Source organism: Vipera ursinii (genome assembly GCF_947247035.1).
Source record: "Vipera ursinii genome assembly, chromosome: W".
Lineage (NCBI taxonomy): Eukaryota > Metazoa > Chordata > Lepidosauria > Squamata > Viperidae > Vipera > Vipera ursinii.
This window is the reverse complement of record NC_139522.1, coordinates 33,985,849-34,010,329: the sequence shown is the minus strand read 5'-3', so window position 1 is coordinate 34,010,329 and position 24,481 is coordinate 33,985,849. Positions and strand designations below refer to the sequence as shown.

At 38.5% G+C, this 24,481-nt stretch overlaps 1 protein-coding gene across 1 annotated transcript in view; it reads right to left on the bottom strand.

The window, feature by feature from the left end:
* LOC310648271 (GTP-binding protein Rheb-like) overlaps window positions 1–24,481 on the bottom strand; it is an 89,595-nt gene that overhangs the window by 32,955 nt on the left and 32,159 nt on the right. The window contains exons 2-3 of the mRNA XM_083376022.1: window positions 23,441–23,512; window positions 10,738–10,805 (exon numbers count right to left, since the gene is read on the bottom strand). Coding sequence (XP_083232148.1) covers window positions 10,738–10,805; window positions 23,441–23,512 — 140 coding nt within the window. The remainder of the gene's footprint in view (window positions 1–10,737; window positions 10,806–23,440; window positions 23,513–24,481) is intronic.

Here is a 24,481-nt window from a genome sequence, read left to right as displayed (position 1 = left end):
AGTCACCTTGGAACACTCCCATTTTGCCAATCAAAAAGCCAGATGGAAATTTTCACCCCGTGCAAGATTTAAGGATTATAAATTCAATAACAGAAACCATACATCCTGTTGTGTCAAACCCATATACGCTCCTTAGTTTGATTCCACCAACTGTTAGGTGGTTCTCAGTAATAGATTTAAAGGATGCCTTTTTCACAATCCCAATCCACAAGATTAGTCAGCCATTATTTGCATTTGAGTGGGAGAGCCCGGGGACAGGTCAGAAGAGGCAATACACATGGACTCGACTTCCCCAGGGGTTTAAGAACTCACTCACCTTGTTTGGTACTGCTCTAGGAAAAGACTTGCAGCATTATGTACCCCGACAACCTGGAGATATAGTTTTACAGTATGTAGATGATGACTTGGTCACAGGCAAAACAGAGGAATTGTGTTGGGATAATACGAGAACTCTTTTGCTTTTGTTATTAAAATGTGGTTATCGGGTGTCCAAAAAGAAAGCACAATTGGTACAGCAGAAAGTAAGATACTTAGGATATGATATTATGCATGGTCAGAGAGCCCAAGGACAAGAAAGGAAGCAGGCACTTCTAGCCATTGCGGAACCAGTAAACAGAAGGCAGCTGCGAGGTTCTTTGGGGCTAGCTAGCTTTTGCAGAATTTGGATACCTAATTTTGCACTGATGGCAGCTCTGCTTTATACAGCTACAAAGGGGGGGTGACTTTGAACCTTTTCAGTGGGGAGGAGAACAAAGAAGGGATTTTAAGGACATTAAGCTTGCTCTTACAGCAGCACCAGCTTTGGTTTTACCCAATTTCAAGAAGGATTTCAATCTATATGTAGATACAAAAAAGAATGTTGCATTGGGAGTGTTGACACAGCAGCTGGGGCAGTGGCAGCAACCAGTGGCTTATCTGTCCAAGCAGCTGGATGGTGTGGCGCAAGGGTGGCCACATTGTTTAAAGATCTTAGCAGCTATAGCGCTCCTTTTGCAAGATTGTAACAAGCTAACCTTCTCATGTCCTGTTAACGTCCATACGCCTCATGCTGTTCAGTCTATTCTGGATAATAAGGGACATTTATGGATAAGCAATCAAAGCCTTTTTAAATATCAAGCAATGATGATCAAGAATCCACAAGTTAAATTGGTAGTGTCTAATCGATTGAATCCAGCCTCCCTCCTGCCCATAGAGACAAAATTGGAACATGACTGTTTGCAAGTATTAGATAGTGTCTATGCTAGTGGGCCAGATCTGTCAGATATCCCTCTTCAACAGGCTGAGCTTAATTGGTATACAGATGGCTCTAGTTATATGCATGAAGGACGAAGTATTACAGGTTATGCCATTGTAGATGATGATGATGTCGTGGAAAGTGGTCCTCTAGGGAATGGATATAGTGCGCAGGTGGCGGAACTGTGGGCACTTATTAGAGCGCTGGAGTTAGCTGAAGGACACTGAATGTGTGGACAGATAGTAAGTATGCTTTCTTAACGTTACATGCACATGGTGCTGTTTACAAGGAAAGAGGGTTTAGAGACTCGGCGGGCAAACAAGTACAGCATGGACATTTAATTCTGCGTCTCATTGATGCCGTTAAAAAACCAACAAAAGTGACTTCCTGTGGCGACACCGCGCTAATGGCGGCTTTCTTCTGGCTGCCAGCCCTGGGATTGCGTGAAAAGCGCGCTGAGACAGCGAAAATCAGCTGTCCCGCGGCTTGAAAACCTCCCCCTCGGGAGAAGAGGGGGAGGAGAGTTTTCCTCGGGTAGAGGTAGAGCTCCCCTTGACCCTTAATTATTTGGGGGTCGGAGGGTGAGAGCTCCCTCGGAGCCCAAGGCTTTCTCCGCACTCCAGGATGCCTTTGCTCCGAGCTTCAGGAGCGAAGCAAGACGCCGCATCTACATCTGCTATTTAAAGCGACTTGTGAGTAATTTAAAAGCAGACAGAGCTGACCAGGAGAAGTAAAAATTGCAAGTGCTGGAAACTTTAATTCTGGGAGAATCAATCTTCTCCATATTTTAATTTGACTTAAAGGGGAAAAATGGTGCCGGAATGCTGTTTCTTTGTTTGAAAGGACAGTGTCAAGGAAGAGATACATTTGGCAACAAAGTTTAAACAACGTATCAGACTTTGTGTATTTAGAGCTTCTTTCTTTTTTTAAAAGAAAGAATTCTTACAGCTTTTTTCTGGGATTTTGTTTTTTATTTTTTTTTCTTTAATTGCTGATTTTGTTGAAGGGGAAAGTGAAACTTATAAGAAGTGGATTTTTATAAGCAGGAAAATGGCTTCAAAGCGTTTGGGAAATTCTGCTGTTTCTAAAAGTACAATCTCCTCTCCTGTAGCACAACCTGCAGTGCAACCTACAGCTAAGCCTAAATCCCCTCCACCTTCTCCCCCACCACCTACATTTACGCTTAAAGACATTCAAGATGCTTTAAAGCAAGCAACACAAGAAATAAAGGAGGAGATGGCTGATCTCCTTGACAGTAAAATGAAGGAGGAGATGGCTGACCTTCTTGAGAATAAAAATAGAGAGATGAGGGAAGACATATTGCTTGCACTTCAAGGGTTAGCAACACATATTGAACGCTTGGATGATCGGGTGGATGAAGTTGTGGAAAATACTGAAAAATTAGAAAGCAGAGTTGTCAAAGTTGAAAACAAGATTGATACAACAGAGGACGAAGTGACCATCTCACAATATAGAGATGTGGAATTTGCATTGCGAATAAGAGGATTAAAGGAGGACCCACGAGAAGATCTGAAAGAGGAGGTGGCAAAAGCTATAGCTCCTATTCTGGGATGTGAACCTGAGGAGTTATCAAGAGAGATGGATAAGATATTTAGGGTCAATTCCTGGATTGCAAGGCAGAAAAAATTACCTAGAGATGTGGTTATTTATTTTTCCAGGAGATCACTTCGAAATGCAATTATTCAGGCTTTTTACAAACAGAGATTTCAAATTGCAGATGAAAACATTATAATTTTAAAAGAAATACCTTCAAAAATTCTTAGAAAAAGAAAAGATTTTGCCTTTCTGTCTGAGGAGCTTAAAAACCGACAGGTCCAGTTTAGATGGGAGATACCTATTGGAATAGTGGTAAATTATGCAGGGACACGATACAGACTTAATACAATTTCAAAGGCAAAAGATTTTTATACTTATGTCCTGAAAGCAGGTTCACCACCATCTCCACGACTCAAGAGAATAGAAGAAAGGCTGGAAGATAACCAGTTGAAGGTGCAATGTCACTGGCTGTTGGAGATTTACCGCAGGCTGAGCCTATTGAACAGAGTTTGGTGTTAAAGGATGATCCAAAGGAACAGAGGATGACTCGGGCTGTGTATAGACGTAAAGAAAAGGAGCAGAAGCAGAAGGCTAATTCTGGATTAATAACACAAGGCCCGATTACTACAGAGCCTGTGGGAGGGGCACGACCGAAGAGATCAATGGCAGATCTTCAGGCAGTGTTCCAGAGGCTCCAGGCCACTAAGGATGGCAAAGCTTCTGACATGGAATGTTAAGGGCCTGAATTCACCACAGAAAAGAAAGAAAGTATTTCACTACCTGAAACAACATAAAAATGACATTGTTTGCTTACAGGAGACTCATATTGCTGCAAAAGATCAAAAGTATTTGATTAGTTCTCAGTTGGGATCACATTTTATAGCTTCTGCCCCAGATAAAAAGGGGGGAGTGGTTATTTATGTAAGAAGAGATTTATCGGCTAGATTAATTGGATCTGATATACAAGGAAGATATGTTATTATTGAATTAGTGCTACAAGGCAACAAAGTTCTTATTATTGGATTATATGCCCCTAATCAACAGCAAAAAAAGTTTTATAAGTTTTTACATCACAAACTAATTCAATTGGATTACAAATCTGTTATTATGATGGGTGACTGGAATGGTGTTTTGGATTCAAGTAAAGACAAGAAGGGATCTTTCAAAAATTCTCCTAATCATTCTAAATTGCCTAAAGCTTTTTTTGATTTGAAAGATGACTTGGAATTAAGAGATATTTGGCGGGAATGGAATGTGGAAGATAGAGACTTTACTTTTTTTCCAGATAGGCACCAATCGTTTTCCAGAATTGACTTTTTAAAAATTACTACTGATCTTCTCTCCAGGGTCAGGAATGTTAAGATCTTTCCTAGAACATTGTTGGATCATAGCCCTGTATGTTTGGAGTTATTTGTTGAAGATGGGAATAGAAGATCTTGGAGATTGAACGAAAATTTATTCAGATATGAGGTGCTTTCGCAGAAATGTAGAGAACATTTGAAAGAATTTTTTGCTTTGAATATGCATAAAGGCACATCGATGGCAATGGTTTGGGATGCTAGTAAAGCTTATATGAGAGGGGTTTTGATTCATATGAATAATGGATATAGGCGTAAGCAGATGCAAAAACGTAAAGAGCTTGAAGAAGAGATTAAATCGAAGGAGAAAGCTTTTATTTTGAACCCATCAGATAATAGATTAAGGGTTTCCATAAATTTGTTGAAAGAGCAATTTAATATGTTAATGGCTGATCAGGTTGCAATTAATTTGCGTTATGTGAAAAGTTTCTGGTTTTAAGGTAAATAATAATAAGACTAAAATATTATCTAAAAATATGACCATGAATGAAAAGGAAATGTTAGTAAAATTGACAGGTTATGAAATAGTGAAAAAGGTTAAATATTTGGGAGTATATATTACAGCCTCTAATGTGAAATTATATAAGAATAATTATGAGATATTATGGTTAAAAGTACAAAAGGACTTAAATAATTGGAAAAAACTACAACAGGTTATGAAATAGTGAAAAAGGTTAAATATTTGGGAGTATATATTACAGCCTCTAATGTGAAATTATATAAGAATAATTATGAGATATTATGGTTAAAAGTACAAAAGGACTTAAATAATTGGAAAAAACTACAATTATCTGTGCTGGGGAAAATTGCAGCTGTTAAAATAAATGTTCTACCAAAGTTTCTCTTTTTGTTTCAAATGATACCTATTTTGAAAAAAGATGCTAATTTGGACGAATGGCAGAAGGGTATTAATAAATTTATCTGGGCGGGGAAAAAACCAAGAGTTAAACTTAATTTGCCTAATTTGAAATTATACTATGATGCGGTGGTTTTAACACTGGTTAGTGATTGGCTTAATTTAACAAATAAAAGAACACTTTATCTTGAGGGATGGGACTTATTATATGGGTGGCATGCATATTTAATTTATGATAAAAAAGTTGATAAGGCTTTTAAATCTCATATTTTAAGAAGTGCTTTATTGCGTGTCTGGAAAAAGTATTATTATAAGTTAAATTATAAAATACCAATCTGGGGGATTCCTGGACACACGATAGAGGGTGTATTTATGGGTGTGAATTTGGATATGATTTCTTATAAGGAATTACTTAGATTGGTAGGGAATGATTGGCAATTAGTCATTAGCTGAGTTAAAACAAGAAAATATTGTACAGTCCTGGTGCCAGTATACTCAATTGCAAGCTAGGTGGAAGTTAGATCAGAAGGTTGGTATTACATTAATGGATGAAAATTTGGTAAAACAGATTAAAGATCAAAATCGAGCGCATATAAAGAGAATTTATAATGCTTTAATAGAATTGGATTCGGAAATGGAATTAGTTAAAGATTGTATGGTAAAGTGGGCCCAAAATATTCAAGAACCGATCCCATTGGATACATGGGAGGTAATTTGTGTTAGAAATGTAAAATTTACTTAGGCCCAAAATTTAAGAGAAAATTTTTATAAAATGTTTTATAGATGGCATCTGGATCCTAAAAAGTTGTCTTGTATGTATCCTAATTTATAGCCCAAATGTTGGAGATGTGGCAGTTTGGATGCTACTTATTTTCATATTTGGTGGACTTGTAGAAATATAAAAGCTTTTGGGATTAAAATTTGGTGGAACATTCAAAAGATTTTCAAGAGAAAGATAAAGTTTACTCCACAATTATTTTTATTGGGTGTTATTACAGATTGTGATATTAAAGAAACTAACTTGATGTTGAACTTGATAACAGCTGCAAGGTTATTCGTAGAGCAATATTGGAAGAAGGATAGCTTGCCTACTATAGAAGAGTGGACGCTTAAAGTGTCAAATTTAGCAGAAATGGCTAAGATTTCTGCTTATCTGAAGGATCATTCACAAGATACATACATTTCGGTCTGGAGAAGATGGATAGATTATATTCAGAATAAATATGGGACTAAAAAGTTCCATTTAGCTTATGAGTAAATTTTAGATTGTTATTATTATTAATAGTTTATTATAGTGGAATTCTTATTAGTTTTAATTACATGGTATTATTATTTCTATATTGTATTGTTTAATAACTTGGATATTAATTTGCTTATGTTTTTACTATTATTATGTTTACTTTTATTTTGCTTGTATTTATGTTAAAGGGGAGTTAAAGCGCATTATGAATTTGGTTATTTATATAGTTGGTTAATGTTAGTTAGATTATGATTATTATATTTGTAAACCTGTACTCAGTTCTGGGAAGTGGGGGAGGGGGGTTGGGGGGGTTGGTTTTGGGGATTATATTGTAACTTTTATAAAACTTTTTAATAATAAAAAAACCAACAAAAGTATCAGTAATGCACTGTAAGGGACACCAGAGAGGAAGTGATAAGGTGGCTATTGGGAATAGGAAGGCAGATCTGGAAGCAAAACGTGTGGCTAAGAAGACAGGGGCTACACCGGATTTGTCAATACATGTACACATGTACAATACACTCCCATGGATCTGGGAGTGTTGTCTGCTGAAATAAAGCCAACATATTCTCAGCAGGAATGTATAAAGGCAGTAAATGACCTCAAAGCAACTATTAGGAATGGTTGGTATCTGTTACCAGACAAACGCATCTTCGTGCCAGCCTCTGTGGCCTGGACGTTGGTTCAAGCATCCCATGATGCTACTCATATGGGGAAGACAGGACTAGAAATGGCATTGGGAAGGGATTATTTCATTAATGGACTTGCAGGCATGGCAGCACGAATAACATCTCAGTGTACAACGTGTGCAAGCGTCAATCCCCGGCAAGGACCCCTCTTGCCACCAGGAACCATACCGATGACATATTTCCCAATGGACTCTGTAATGATAGATTTTACTGATATGCCACAGAGTGGACTATATAAGGCTATGTTAGTAATTGTTGACATGTATACCGGATGGCCTGAAGCATTCCCTACAAAAACCAGACAGGCTAAGGAGGTTGCAAGAATACTGCTAAAAGAACTAATTCCCAGGTTTGAGAGTCCGTCTTTCATTTCTTCAAATAATGGTCCTGAATTTGTCCATCATATAAACCAAGGTATAGCTCAAGCAATAGGGTCTAAATGGAGATTTCACAGTGCGTTCCATCCGCAGTCAGGGGCTAAGGTGGAACGAATGAACTGCACTTTAAAGGAGAAAATTACTAAAATATGTGCTGAGAGCCATTTGAAATGGCCAGATGCTTTGCCCTTAGCACTGTATTCTGTGAGGTGTGCACCGCGAAAACATGTTTGGTCGTCCTCCCACTTTGTTACGACGAAACGTGACGGGATGGCCAGATTTGGGACATAAGGGGGGAGTGTGGAACATGGAGATGGTACAAGAACTAAATAAACAGGTTGAAAAGCTTCGAGGTTATGTGCTGGAACAAACCCCTCCTAGAATAGTAACAAAGTGTCATCCCTTCAAATCTGGAGACAGAGTCTGGGTGAAACATTGGAAGCGGGAACAGCTAGAAGGCAGATGGAAAGGACTGTATGTTGTTATTATGTCCTCTCCTCTTGCTGTCAAGATTGCAGAATCCAAATCATGGATCCACTGGACAAGGGTCAAAGCAGCAGCTGAACCTGAATGGGTGGTGTCTAAAGATCCAGTGGTTCCTACAAAGTTAACGTTTAAACGAAAGTGAAATATGATTTGTTAATGCAGCTGGACTTATTTAAGAAGCTTTATTCGCTGAAAGGCTACTCTGCTGGAACCTTACTGGCAATAGGTTCCTCTACGCACAGTACTGAAGACCCCTGCTAAGTCACTGCGGAAGCTGACTTTCTACGCACGGGAGAAGAATGGAGAAAAGTTTACTGTTGCTATGGGTGTATTGTATTGTTGCTGCATGTAACAATGTTTCAAAGGAAGTTAAGGGTAATCAAGGGAACGAAACTAAAACTGACGCCTGTGATGTTTGTATAACCAAGGCAAGGCATGGGACTCATATAATTAATACTTTGGTATATCATACCCAAAAGCTTATCAGTTGTAAACCAGAAGGGATCACATGTCTATATAACAAGACTATGTATTCTCTGTGTTCACAAGAGGGGAAAAAAGATATGTTACAACTCTGAGACCCCAATTAGGCTTAACTTCTCAATCTATGCAGGTATGTTTTATGAGGTTAAGGTGGGGCCAAGCAACTACCTTAATTCGACCCTGGTATTACAAACTGGGAGCCAGAGAGCTGAGATTACTATTGATTTCTGCCAAGCCATGGATCGGAGCCCCTTGGGGAAAAGAGCCACAACATGTGGGAATGACAGTTGGAGAAAAACATATTGGTACAATCATAAGTATTTGTGTGATAAAAAGGGTTCATGGATCACAGATGGACATACATATCTCCCCTGTGCAGGATATGGTGGAAAAACAGCCTGCTCATGGTGGGAATGTGTTTGTGAATATACCAGGGGAGGATATAAGGGGTGCAAGTATTTGACTAATGTCCATCGAATGACTCAGAGTAATCAAGTGGTACTAGAAGTCAGCTGAGAGATGCCTAGTCGATATGTGTATGCCATAGGAATTGATGGAACAGGAGAGGATCCAAAGACTTATATTACAATCGTAAAACAGGTACTCTATAATGGAGAACAAAAATCTCTAGGATGGTCAGTATATGACACTTTAACCCGAAAGGAGAAATCAAAAGACCAATTCGAGGTTTCTATGAAAGCAACCAATTTATTTCTGTCGTTAGCAAAGGAAAAAGCAAAAGCCCTGACTGTAAAGAATTGTTTTGTATGTGGAGGAACAAATATGGGGGAACAGTGGCCATAGGAGGCGATGGAAGCTAACCCGGAAATACATAACATGACAAGGGCAGGTAACATCACCCAAAGAATGCATGTATATGGCACAGTGTGGACCCTCACAACAAATCTGGTTGGTCGAAATTGCTTTACACGCAAAGGGGATCGGCCAGTGGGAGATCTTATCTGTTTGGGGGATTGGGATGAACAGTATAAGGTATGGACATCTTTGGGAAATGCCTCTGAACCTTTAAAGTTTGATATGACTATCATGCCTTATCTGAACTCCAACAAAGAAGAGGAATGGGTAGCCCCCAGTGACATGTACTGGATTTGTGGCACCTTTGCTTATGAGGTGTTACCTAAGAATTGGTAAGGATCATGTGTATTGGGTTGGATAAAGCTCTCATTCTTTCTTTTGCCAATACGATCACGACAGGTGCTTGGTGTGCCAGTCTATGATCAAATGGGAAATCGAAGAAAAAGAGAGGTGGACACAGCCTTCTCTAATTTCCCTTGTAGAGAATCCGATTATTATGAGAAAATGGGGGATTTGTGGAATTCAGAGAGGAGAGTTTGTGTGTATGGCCAAGCAACCTGGGCAGAGGATGGCACCTATGGTTACAGAACACCAATCTATATGATAAACCATATAATTAGGCTGCAGGCTGCTGTGGATCTAGCAGGGTAACGCCTAGATAAAGCCTTAAATTTGTTAGCTGTAACCACTGATAAAATCCGGACAGCTGTCTATCAAAACCGATTGGCTTTGGATTATCTATTGGCAAAAGAAGGTGGAGTGTGTGGAAAATTCAATCTTTCAAATTGTTGTCTTCAACTCAATGAAACTGGGCAGGTAATCAAACAATTAACCACTGAAATGAAGCAATTGACACACAATGCAGATCAAACCTGGAAGGGTTTTAATTTCCAAGAGATTTTCAGTGGATGGTTTCCCAAACTTCCAGGGTTACAAGCAATCGTAGCTCTCATAGGACTGACAGCTGCAGGATGTGTGCTGATTCCTTGTATCTTGCCTATTTTTATAAGAACTATATCCAATAGCTTAGCTTTACTTGCTGAAAGAAAAGCGACTGCACAGGTAATGGCAATGTGGGAATATGAAAGATTACAAACCAAAGAAGACCTCTGTTGAGACTCATCGTCACAAGCTGAGATAAGACTCAAAAGGGGGAAATAAAGAAGAAATGTACTAAAATAATTGTGAAACAAATGTATTCTTGTCCTTAGAACAGACGCTGATCGAGGAAGCCATAATCCTGTTAGCGTAACTACACATATTCCCCAGCGACTGTCTTAAAGAGGAATGTACTAAAGTCCTTGTTTAAGCAAACATAGTCTTGTCCTTAATGCAGATGTTGATTGGGATAACCATATCCTGTCTGTGAAACTACACGTACTGCAAGTAATTTTCTTCTGTAAACTGTCTTCGGATAAGAATGTGTAGAATATTAACCACATAAGTAACAATGTATAACAATGTATAACTAGGAATTAGAGGTGTATAAATATGTCTGTTCATGAGCCCTTCGGGGTTCAGACCTTTTGCTTTGTTTAAGCCTTCTGAACCTGCACAATAAACCTTTCCTTTCTTGAAGAGCTGGCGTGAGTCTCTTCTTTCTACAACAAAGACAATAAAATGAGACTAAGAGTCACATACCTGTCCAGCTGTGTCAACCACCTGAAGATGATATTCTTGCCCATTTACTGTAATCAACTTTGTGAATGCTGGACAAATAAGAAAATAGTATTTTAATGTTTCAGATGCACAGTTCATTAATATCATGCATTTGATAAGCATTAATTTTGAAGTAAAATTATTTATGTTTTGTGAGAAATGTTTTATGTTATTAAACAATTCCGCCCCCTAATGTCAGTTATAACACCTCTGGGTTGATTTATATAATAATGGTGGAAAGAACAGATTCATAATAAGACATTTAATTTCCTCATTAGAATGAGAAAATACAAACACAAAACTGAAAACCAGCTGGACATTAACAATTTACCTTTAGTTCACTTTTTATTTTTGTAAAAATCATATATAAAAATTATTTTTGTAAAAAATCATAAAATCCCAAAATAAACTACATTAAAAAGTTTGCAATTGATATAAGGGAATCAACTTCACAGAGGCAGAAAAGTTAGTTTTTGCAGTACATTTCCATTCTGGAAAATATAATCAAGCAACAAATCTGCAAACACCTAGGCCAGGGGTAGGGAACCTTGGCTCTTTTATGACATGTGGACTTCAATACCCAGAATTCCTGAACCAGCCATGCTGACTCAGGAATTCTGGGAGTTGAAGTCCACAAGTCATAAAAGAGCCAAGGTTCTCTACCCATGACCTAGGCCAGTGATGACGAAGTCAGAACTAGAAGCCAACATCGCTTTGTTAAAAACAGATCATGCCAGACAAATCTTATTGCATTCTTTGACAAAGTGACTAAATTATTGGACTAGTGAAATGCCGTGGATATAATTTACTTGGACTTCAGTAAGGCAGTTGATAAAGTAGACCACAATCTACTACTTGATAAGATAGAAAAAGGTGAGTTAGACAGCATCACCACCAGATGAATTTGTAACTGAATGACAAACTGCATAAAACATGTAGTCCTTAATGGAACTGCATCTACATGGAGGGAAGTATGCAGTGGGGTACCCCAAGGGTCTCTCTTAGGCCCAGTACTCTTCAGTATCTTCATCAATGATTTAGAAAATTTAGACGATTCAGATCTGACTCAGATCAAGAATTACAGACCGATTTCACTACTTAATGTGGATTATAAAATTTTCACTTCAATAATGGCGGAGAGATTGAAGAAATATTTGGTTGAATTTATACACCCGGACCAAAACGGCTTTTTACCAAAGAGACAAATTAAAAACAACTTAAGAATGATAATAGATATACTGGAGTACTATGAATTACATCCAGGGAAACAAATGACATTAATATTTTTAGATGCTCAGAAGGCTTTTGATAATCTTTCATGGCAGTTTCTAATTTATCAACTACAAGCAACGGATTTCGGACAGAACTTCATAAATATGGTAAAAACAATATATAGTAAACAAACTGCCAAAGTAATGGTGAATGGAGATTGTACTGAAAGTTTTGAAATAAGGAAAGGCACAAGGCAAGGATGTCCTCTGTCTCCTCTGCTATTCATTTTTACTTTGGAAGTTTTAAATCGAAATATAAGACAAGATACAGAAATTAGAGGTTTGGAGTTGAAAGATGAAACATATAAATTACAAGCATTTGCTGATGATTTGGTATTCATTTTGGAAGATCCTTTGAAGATGATTCCAAAATTGTGGAAGAAATTGGAACAATATGGTGAAGTAGCGGGATTAAAAATTAATAAGGAAAAAACTAAAATAATAGTGAAAAATGTTACGGATAAGCAAAAAAATCGAATATCAGAAGTGACAGAAGTACAGATAGTGAAAAAGGTAAAATATTTGGGTATATATTTATCAGCCAAATGTTCAACATTAAAAGAAGACAACTATATAAGACTATTGAAACAAATAAAGTTAGACCTGAAAAAATGGAGGAATTTAAAATTGTCCTTACTAGGAAGGATAGCTACAATTAAAATGAATATATTGCCTAAGATTTTATTTTTGTTTCAGACAATTCCGATAAAAGTTGGGGGATTTTTTTTAAAGAGTTGGACTCTTTAGTTTTGAAGTTTATTTGGCAGGGAAAAAAAGCCAGAATAAAAAAGAAAACTTTGCAAGATACTAAAGAAAATGGTGGTTTTGGTTTACCTGAGTGGACTTTGTATTATCAAGCATCAGTATTGACATGGGTGAAAGAATGGATAATACTTAGGAATAAAAGGTTGTTATGCTTGGAGGGACATGACTTACAGTTGGGATGGCATGCATTTTTATGGTATGGGAAAAACAAAATTCATAGATATTTTCAAAACCACTGTATTAGAAATGCTTTGATAACCGTATGGGAAAAAATAAAAATGAAAATATATGTAAAAATTCCAGAGTGGTTATCAACAATTGAAGCTTTTTCACATGTAAACTTGTTAGATTTTGAAAAAACGTGGACATATAAAGATATTTTAAATACTGATGGGACATTAAAATCGAAGCAAGAACTGGAACATCAGGGTATCAACATGTCATGGTGGGTACGTTTACAAACACAAAATAGATATGAAAAAGATATGAAAATGTATGGATTTTATAAAGAACAAAACGTGTTTGATAAGATATTACTAACTTCTGATGAGAAATTAATTAAAAATTGTATAATTTTTTGTTAACTTTAGAGATGGAAAGTGAACAAATTAAGGGGACAATGACAAGATGGGCGGAGAATTTTGGTTATACTATAGTTAGAAGAATGGCAAAAATTATGGGAGAGAAATTATAAATTGACAATGTCAACTGCATATAAAGAAAATCTGTATAAAATGTTTTATAGATGGCACTTACCTCCAGCCAGATTAGCAAAAATGTTTAAAAATGTATCAGGCAAATGTTGGAAATGTAAACATAATATAGGTACATATTATCATATTTGGTGGACATGTGATAAAGTAAAAGCTTATTGGAGAAAAATACATGCTTGGTTAGAAAATATATTAGGAGAACATGTAGCATTTAATCCCGAATTATTTTTATTAGGTATATTACCAGAAAAGACTGATAAACAAAATACATACTTGGTTCTGCATATCATAACTGCAGCAAGAATAAGCTATGCACAATGTTGGAAAAATGAACAAGTACCATCAGAAGAAGAGCTAATAAAGAAAATATTGGAATGCGCAGAGATGGACAGATTAACTATGAGACTAAAAGACAAAGAAGAAACAGATTATTATGAAAGCTGGAATTTATTTTATAAATGGTTGGAAAAAAGAACCAAAGAGTGAAATTTGTATATGTATTAATGAATTAAGAACTCAGTTTGCACGTTGTTTGGAAAATTTACAAATGTGTGTAAAGAATAAAATATAAAATATAAAAAAAAGAAGTAATGGATGGAAAATAACCAAAGAGAGAAGCAACCTAGAACTAAGGAGAATCTTCCTAAAAGTTGGAAAAATTAATCAGTGGAACAACTTGCCTCCAGAAGATGTGGGTGCTCTAACACTGGAGGTTTTTAAGAAGTGATTGGACAACCATTCTTCTGAAATGGTATACAGTGAGAGGAAAAATTATTTGATCCCCTGCTGATTTTGTACGTTTGCCCACTGACAAAGAAATGATCAGTCTATAATTATAATGGTAGGTTTATATTAACAGTGAGAGACAGAATAACAACAAAAAATCCAGAAAGACGCATTTCAAAATGTTATAAATTGATTTGCATTTTAATGAGTGAAATAAGTATTTGATCCCCTATCAATCAGCAAGATCTTAAATCAGCAAAATCTTAAAGAGAGTGCTCCTAATCTGAGCTTGTTACCTGTATAAAAGACACCTGTCCACAGAAGCAATCAATCAATCAGATTCCAAACTCTCTACCTTGGCCAAGACCAAAGAGCTAGGATGTTGGGGAAAAGATTGTAGACGTACACAAGGCTGGAATTGGCTACAAGACTATGGCCAAGCAGCTTGGTGAGAAGGTGACAACAGTTTGTGCGATTATTTGCAAATGGAAGAAACACAAAATAACTGTCAATCTCCCTCGGTCTGGGGCTCCATGCAAGATCTCACCTCATGGAGTTGCAATGATCATGAGAATGGTGCAGAATCAGCCCAGAACTACACAGGAGGATCTTGTCAATGATCTCAAGGCAGCTGGGACCATAATCACCCAGAAAACAATTGGTAACACACTATGCTGTAAAGGACTGAAATCCTGCAGTGCCCGCAAGGTCCCCCTGCTCAAGAAAGTACATGTACAGGTCCGTGTGAAGTTTGCCAATGAACATCTGAATGATTCAGAGGAGAACTGGGTGAAAGTGTTGTGGTCAGATGAGACCAAAATCGAGCTACAGTTGCAAGAAAAAGTATGTGAACCCTTTGGGATTACGTGGAGTTTTGCATGAATTGGCCATAAAATGCGCTCTAAACGTCATGTAAGTCACAACAATAGAAAAACACAGTCTGCTTAAAATAATACTACACAAACATTAGCTCTTGTCATGTTTTAATTGAACATAAGATGGAAACATTCACAGTGCAGGGTGGAAAAAGTATGTGAACCCCTAGCCTAATGACTTCTCCAAGAGCTAATTGGAGCCAGGAGTGAGCCAACCTTGACTCCAATCAGTGTGATGATATTGGATGTGTTGCTGACAGCTGTCCTGCCCTTTAAAAACACACACCTGTTTTGGGTTTACTGGTCTCAAGAAGCACTGTCTGATGTGAACCATGCCTCGCAGAAAAGAGCTCTCAGAAGACCTACGATCAAGAATTGTTGACTTGCATGAAGCTGGAAAGGGTTACAAAAGTATCTCCAAAAGCCTTGATGTTCATGTGTCCACGGTAAGACAGACTGTCTACAAATGGAGAAAGTTTAGCACTGTTGCTAGTCTCCCTAGGCATGGTCGTCCTGTAAAAATGACTGCAAGAGCACAGCGCATAATGCTTAATGAGATAAAGAAGAATCCTACAGTGTCAGCTAAAGACCTACAGAAATCTCTGGCACATGCTAACATTTTTGTTGACACATCTACAATAAGGAAAACATTAAACAAAAATGGAGTACATGGGAGGACACCACGGAGGCAGCCATTGCTGTCCAAAAAAAATATTGCAGCATGTTTGAAGTTTGCAAAAGAGCACCTGGATGTTCCACAGCACTACTGGCAAAATATACTGTGGACAGATGAAACCAAAATTGAGTTGTTTGGGAAAAACACACTACACTATGTGTGGAGAAAAAAAGGCACAGCACACCAACATCAAAACCTCATCCCCACTGTAAAACATGGCGGAGGGAGCATCATGGTTTGGGGCTGCTTTGCTGCCTCAGGGCCTGGACGGATTGTTGTCATTGATGGGAAAATGAATTCCAGAGTTTATCAGGACATTTTGCAGGAAAACGTACGACCATCTGTCCGCCAACTGAAGCTCCGCAGAGGATGGGTGATGCAACAGGACAATGACCCAAAGCATACAAGTAATTCAACAAAACAATGGCTTCAAAAGAACAGAATACGCCTTCTGGAGTGGCCCAGTCAGAGTCCTGACCTCAACCCGATTGAAATGCTGTGGCGTCACCTTAAGAGAGCGATTCACACCAGACATCCCAAGAATATTGCTACACTGAAACAGTTTTGTGAAGAGGAGTGGTCCAAAATTACTCCAGATTGTTGTGCAGGTCTGATCTGCAACTACAGGAAACGTTTGGTTGAGGTTATTGCTGCCAAAGGAGGGTCAACCAGTTATTAAGTCCAAAGGTTCACATACTTTTTCCACCCTGCACTGTGAATGTTTCCATCTTATGTTCAATTAAAACATGACAAGAGCTAATGTTTGTGTAGTATTATTTTAAGCAGACTGTGTTTTTCTATTGTTGTGACTTACATGACGTTTAGAGCGCATTTTATGGCCAATTCATGCAAAACTCCACGTAATCCCAAAGGGTTCACATACTTTTTCTTGCAACTGTATTTGGCATCAACTCAACTCACCGTGTTTGGAGGAGGAGGAATGCTGCCTATGACCCCAAGAACACCATGCCCACCGTCAAACGTGGAGGTGGAAACATTATGCTTTGGGGGTGTTTTTATGCTAAGGGGACAGGACAACTTCACCACATCAAAGGAGTGATGGACGGGGCCATGTACCATCAAATCTTGGGCAAGAACCTCCTTCCCTCAGCCAGGGCATTGAAAATGGGTCGTGGATGGGTATTCCAGCATGGCAATGACCCAAAAGACACAGCCAAGGCAACAAAGGAGTGGCTCAAGAAGAAGCACATTAAGGTCCTGGAGTGGCCTAGCCAGTCTCCAGACCTTAATCCCATAGAAAATCTGTGGAGGGAGCTGAAGGTTCGAGCTGCCAAACGTCAGCCTCAAAACCTTTATGATTTGGAGAGGATCTGCAAAGAGGAGTGGGACAAAATCCCTCCTATGATGTGAGCAAACCTGGTGGCCAACTACAAGAAACATCTGACCTCTGTGATTGCCAACAAGGGTTTTGCCACCAAGTACTAAGTCATGTTTTGCAAAGGGGTCAAATACTTATTTCACTCATTAAAATGCAAATCAATTTATAACTTTTTTGAAATGCGTCTTTCTGGATTTTTTGTTGTTATTCTGTCTCTCACTGTTAAAATAAACCTATCATTACAATTATAGACTGATCATTTCTTTGTCAGTGTGCAAACATACAAAATCAGCAGGGGATCAAATAATTGTTTCCCTCACTGTAGGGTTTCCAGTGTGAGCATGGGGTTGGACTAGAAGACTTCCAAGGTCTCTTCCAACTCTTTTATTCTGTTATTTGCTCATACACAATGCTTAGAATTTGCAGACTGCATTAGATTAACTTATAGCCCTTCTTTTCAAGAATATTTGGATCTGAGGACTTCATGGTGCTTCTCAACTAAGAAATTATAAACAATATTTAATAAAGGGTTGGCACAAGTAATTTTATTTTTAACTGACTAAAATGTATCTTTTTACCTTTACAAAATTAAAATTATTCACAAACTAATGCTTGTTTCTCATATGAAAATATGCCTGTTGCTTTTCAATTTTACTCATCTGCTTTTATATACAGCTGAAACTCGAAAAATTAGAATATCGTGCAAAAGTTCATTTATTTCAGTAATGCAACTTCAAAGGGGAAACTAATATATGAGATAGACTCATTACATGCAAAGCAAGATAGTTCAAGCCGTGATTTGTCATAATTGTGATGATTATGGCTTAAAGCTCATGAAAACCCCCAATCCACAATCTCAGAAAATTAGAATATTGTGAAAAGGTGCAATAGTCTAGGCTCAAAGTGTCCCACTCTAATCAGCTAATTAAGCCATAACACCTGCAAAGGCTTCCTGATCCTTTAAATGGTCTCTCAGTCTGGTTCAGTAGGAATCACAATCATGGGGAAGACTGCTGACCTGACAGTTGTGCAGAAAACCATCATTGACACCCTCCATAAGGAGGGAAAGCCTCAAAAGGTAATTGCAAAAGAAGTTGGATGTTCCCAAAGTGCTGTATCAAAGCACATTAATAGAAAGTTATGTGGAAGGGAAAAGTGTGGAAGAAAAAGGTGCACAAGCAGCAGGGATGACCGCAGCCTGGAGAGGATTGTCAGGAAAAGGCCATTCAAAAGTGTTGGGGACTTTCACAAGGAGTGGACTGAGGCTGGAGTCAGTGCATCAAGAGCCACCACACACAGACGGATTCTGGACATGGGCTTCAAATGTCGTATTCCTCTTGTCAAGCCGCTCCTGAACAACAAACAACGTCAGAAGCGTCTTACCTGGGCTAAAGAAAAACAGACCTGGTCTGTTGCTCAGTGGTCCAAAGTCCTCTTTTCTGATGAGAGCAACTTTTGCATCTCATTTGGAAACTAAGGACCCAGAGTCTGGAGGAAGAATGGAGAGGCACACACTGCAAGATGCTTGAAGTCCAGTGTGAAGTTTCCACAGTCTGTGTTGATTTGGGGAGCCATGTCATCTGCTGGTGTTGGTCCACTGTGCTTCATTAAGTCCAGTGTCAATGCAGCCATCTACCAGGAGATTTTGGAGCACTTCATGCTTCCTTCCGCAGACGAGCTTTATGGGGATGCTGACTTCATTTTCCAGCAGGACGTGACACCTGCCCACACTGCCAAAAGCACCAAAACCTGGTTCAATGACCGTGGGATTACGGTGCTTGATTGGCCAGCAAACTCGCCTGACCTGAACCCCATAGAGCATCTATGGGGCATTGCCAAGAGAAAGATGAGAGACATGAGACCGAACAATGCAGAAGAGCTGAAGGCTGCTATTGAAGCATCCTGGTCTTCCATAACACCTCAGCAGTCCCACAGGCTGATAGCTTCCATGCCACGCCGCATTGAGGCAGTAATTGCTGCAAAAGGGGCCCAAACCAACTACTGAGTACATATGCATGCTTATACTTTTCAGAGGTCCGATATTGTTCTATGTACACTCCTTGTTTTATTGATTGTATGTAATATTCTAATTTTCTGAGATTGTGGATTTGGGGATTTCATGAGCTGTACGCCATAATCATCACAATTATGACAAATCACGGCTTGAACTATCTTGCTTTGCATGTAATGAGTCTATCTCATATATTAGTTTCCCCTTTGAAGTTGCATTACTGAAATAAATGAACTTTTGCACAATATTCTAATTTTTCAAGTTTCACCTGTATATTGTACTTGATTACACATGAATTTAATTTCCTTAACTAATCAGAATCTTTAAAGTTAATTAAGTTTGGTAGCAGCAGGTTTCTAGACTTGAAATTCCATTCATGAACTGTATTTGTTGTTACTATGGCTGCCTGCCCCATTTTAGTACCTGCAGCTTGGCATATCCATCATCTTGTGAAAGTGCTTAGGACATGAATGCAGATGGAGATTGTTCTAGTGAATGGAAGATAAGAAATGCAGCTTGGAATATTTGAATAAAAGCCTGACAGTGAATGTTTGATGAAGCCAGCATTTTGTTATTCTAAATCAAACTCTGTTTTATAAAAAATATGTTGAAATTATTTGTATATTCTATGCCTTATTTTTCTATTGCAATCCAACTAATTCCAAATATAAACATTAGATACTATATTCCATCAGTAGCAGTAAGTTTGGATAAAAAAGTCGGAAGAGCTGAGAAATATAAACACCACGTTAAACATTCATTGCTGAAGAATTAGCTACAGTACCAAAGCTACAATTCTGAAGAACTTTGTAGAGAGAAGGTCCTGCTGCAAGTGCTAACTTTAGTCAAAGCAGGGACATTGGGGAATTTTTCTACCAAGATCTCAGAAACTATGGGGTCCTTGGTGCTCTCTTGAGGTTGGTTGTTTTCTTGCAGACATTTCATTAACAAAACTAGGTAACATCATGGTAGGAAACGTCTGCAAGAAAACAAGCAACCTCAAGAGAGCACCAAGGTCCCCACAGTTCAACCCTGAGCTACAATTATTTGCTTCTATTGGTATCTCAGAAGCTTCCAGGCAGATGGGATCATAATGCATTAGACAGATCACCACATCATAAGATAGCTTATCAATACTGTACTTTGCAACAGACCTCAAATCAAGTTCACCTTCCAAATTTTGAAGCATGCAGTAATTGCAAAACTGAATTTTAAGCTATCAAACTGAATCTTCTGTGTTTCATGATATACATACAAAATGAAGTCTCAAAAAATTGAGAATATATTTTAATTACAGCCAATGTAGATTTGCTGCACTAGAGAACTACTGATCTTTGCAAATTGCAGACTTGTTTTATCACCCTCAAGGGTTCTTTGTTGCACAATTGGATGTCACTTTGGTTACTTCTGGACATATATAATTCATAATCATACAGTGGATTTAAAATGTCTGCACACCCATTAAAATGCCAGGTTTTTGAGATATAACAAAGTCAGACCAAGATAAATCACTTCAGAATTTTTTCCACCTTTAATATAATGTATAAGCTGTATAATTCAATTGAAAAATAAACTGAAATCTTTTAGGGGGGAAATAAAAACATACAAGAACATGGTTGCATAAGTGTGCACACCCTCTTATAAGTAGGAATATGGCTGTGTTCAGCATTGACCAATCACATTCAAACTGATAAATAGTAGTCACTACATACCTGCCATCAATTAAAGTGACTCTGATCAAACCCATATAAGTTCAGCTGTTCTAGTAGGATTTTTCTGTCATTTACTCAGTTGCCTCTTGCAGCAAAAGCCATGGTCTGCAAAGAGCTTACAATGCATCAAAGGGATCTCATTGTTGGAAGGTATCAGTCAGGAGAAGGGTACAAAAAAAATGTCCAAGGCATTGGATATACCATGGAATACAGTGAAGACAGTCATCAACAAGTGGAGAAAATATGACACAACAGTGACATTACCAAGAACTAGATGTCCCTCCAAAATTGATTAAAAAACAAAACGAAAACTGGTCCAAAAGGTTGCCAAGAGGCCTACAGCAACATTAAAATAGCTGCAGGAATTCCTGGCAAGTACTGGTTGTGTACTACACATGACAACAATCTCCTGTATTCTTCATAGGTCTGGGCTGTGGGGTAGGATGGCAAGATGGAAGCTGACTCTTACAAAGAAAAACATCCAAGTCCACCTACATTTACAAAAACCTACCTCAAGTCTGACAAAAGCATGCGGGAAAATGTGTTATGGTCTGATGAGACCAAGGTTGAACTTTTTGGCCATAATTCCAAAAAGTATGTTTGGCGCAAAAAGAACACTACATATCACTAAAAGTACACCATACCCACAGTGAAACTTGGTGGTGACACCATTATGCTTTGGGGCTGCTTTTCTTCAACTGGAACTGGGGCTTTAGTTAAGGTGGAGGGAATTAGGAACAGTTCTAAATAGCAATCAATTTTGGCACAAAACCTTCAGGTCTCTGCTAAAATGCTGAAGATGAAGAGGAATTTCACCCTTCAACAGGACAACTCAAAGCATATCTCTAAATCAACAAAACAATGACTTCACCAGAACATCAAAGTTTTGGAATGGCCCAGCCACAGCCTGGACCTGAATCCAATTGAAAATCTGTGGGGTGACCTGAAGAGGGCTGTGCACAGATGCCCTCGCAATGTGACAGATTTGGAGCATTTTTGCAAGGAAGAGGGGTCAAAGATTCACAAGGCAAGATGTACCATGCTGATAGGCTCCTACCTGAAAAGACTGAACGCTGTCATAAAAGCAAAAGGTGCTTCAACAAAGTACTAGTTTAAGGGTGTGCAACCACATTATTATGCAACCACATTATTTTATATTTTTAATTTTTATTTTTCCCAAGAATGAAGGCAAATATATGTGTCTCACAATAATGTTGCAGGATCCAATCTGAGTCAGTCATCGAGACCAGAGATTTAGTCTTCCAAGCTTTCAGACTCATGCTGGAGCCTATCCTCAGAGAACTTGTCTCTCTATATGTGCACTGGGCTGTTCTGTTTATTTTTCCCCCGTAAAATATTTCAGTTTGTTTTCCAATTGAATTGTACAGCTATTTTGTTGTTGTTAGTTGCAAAGTCGTGTCCGACCCATCGCGACCCCATGGACAATGTTCCTCCAGGCCTTCCTGTCCTCTACCATCTTCTGGAGTCCATTTAGGCTCACGCCTACTGCTTCAGTGACTCCATCCAGCCACCTCATTTTCTTGTCGTCCTCTTCTTCTCTTGCCCTCAACCTTTCCCAGCATTAGGCTCTTCTCCAGTGAGTCCTTCGATCTCATTAGGTGCCCAAAGTATTTGAGTTTCAACTTCAGGATCTGGCCTTCTAAAGAGCAGTCAGGGTTGATCTCCTGTAGGACTGACCGGTGTGATCACCTTGCAGTCCAAGGGACTCACAGGAGTCTTCTCGAGCACCATAGTTCAAAGGCCTCAATTCTTTGGCGCTCAAGCCTTTCTTATGGTCCAACTTTCACAGCCATACATTGCAACTGGGAAGACCATAGCCTTGACTATACGCACTTTTGTTGGCAGGGTGATGTCTCTGCTTTTTAGTGTGCTGTCTAGATTTGCCATGGCTTTCCTCCCCAGGAGCAAGTGTCTTTTAATTTCTTGGCTGCAGTCCCTGTCTGTGGTGATCTTGGAGCCTAGGAAAATAAAATCTGTCACTACCTCCATTTTTTCCCTATCTATTTGCCAGGAATTGAGAGGGCCGGATGACATGATCTTGGTTTTCTTAATGTTGAGTTTCAAGCCAACTTTTGCACTCTCCTTCTTCACTCGCAACAAGAGGCTCTTTAGTTCCTCTTCACTTTCTGCTATTAGAGTGGTATTATCTGCATATCTTAGGTTGTTGATATTTCTCCCAGCAATCTTAATTCCAACTTTTGATTCATCTAGCCCTGCCTTTCTCATGATGTGCTCTGCATATAAGTTAAACAGGCAGGGCGACAGTATACAGCCTTGCCTGCTGTATTAAAGGTAGAAAAATTCTGAAGTGATTTATCTCGCTCTGATTTTTTTACATCTCAAAAACCTGGCATTTTAACAGAGGTGTGTGGACTTCTTATATCCACTGTATTTGCAAATGTTCCAAATCTAAAACCAAGGAGAGTGGAGAAAAACAGAAAGTTAAATGGAAACTGTTCTAAGCTCTCCCCTCCCCCCCAAAAAAAACCACCAACACCAAGATTCAGAAACTGAATGAAACTGGTCGAGGAGGAATTCTGCTGACTTGTTCAGAGTAATAGTTAAAGATTACTTACTGTTCTCTATTGTAGGATCATATGAATCAACAAATTGACCTTCCACAAACTGAATTGTCAAAGATGATTTCCCTATGAAGAAAGCAAAGTCAGTATTAAGAGTGCTGCACACTATAAACTAAAAACATTCTTTCAGACAAATTTTAGTTTTACAGCATCCTGAAAGAAATGGACTGAGTTCTGAAAAGATGATAGGCAATTCAGTCCATAAATACGAGGGCAATTCGGAAATAAACCTCCCTTTGGTTATCAATGACAGACACTTGCATATAAAGAACTTTTATTATACACATTTGAAAACTACAACATTACATTACTTTTTGACATAATCGCCATTCAAATGAGGCACTTGTCATAACGTCTTACAAGGTTTGAAATTCCTTAGTAGTAGTCGCTCGGCGCCAAATCTAGGCTATAGGGTGTGTGTGTGTGTGTGTGTGTGTGTGTGTGCGTGTGATCAAAAACAGGGCTTTTCAACCTTTTTACCGATTGTACCACTTTTAGGATATGGCAATATTCGAGTACCACCAGTTGCCTAGCAAGGTGTCAAAAACTTGATGACAAAAAAAAAGAAAAACAGTGATAAAGTACAGGTAGTCATCGACTTACAACAGTTCGCTTAGTGACTGTTCAAAGTTACAACAGCACTGAAAAAAGTGACTTATGACCATTTTTCACACTTATGACCATTGCAGCATCCCCAGGGTCATGTGATTTACATTTGCATACTTGGCAACTAATTCATATTTATGATGGTCACAATGTCAATGGGGAAACCACATTCACTTAACAACCGTGTTACTAATTTAACAACTGCAGTGATTCACTTAACAAATGTGGCAAGAAAAGTCGTAAAATGGGGCAAAACTCATTTAACAAATTTCTCACCCCTTCTTCTTTTATATCCTCTCCTCTCCCCCCCTCGTCCTTTTATATCAGGGGTGTCGAACTTGATTTCATTGAGGGCCATATCAGCATTGTGGTTACTGGTGGGGGAGTGCGGGGGGGTATGACCAGCTCTACGTCGCTCAGGTCGGGGAG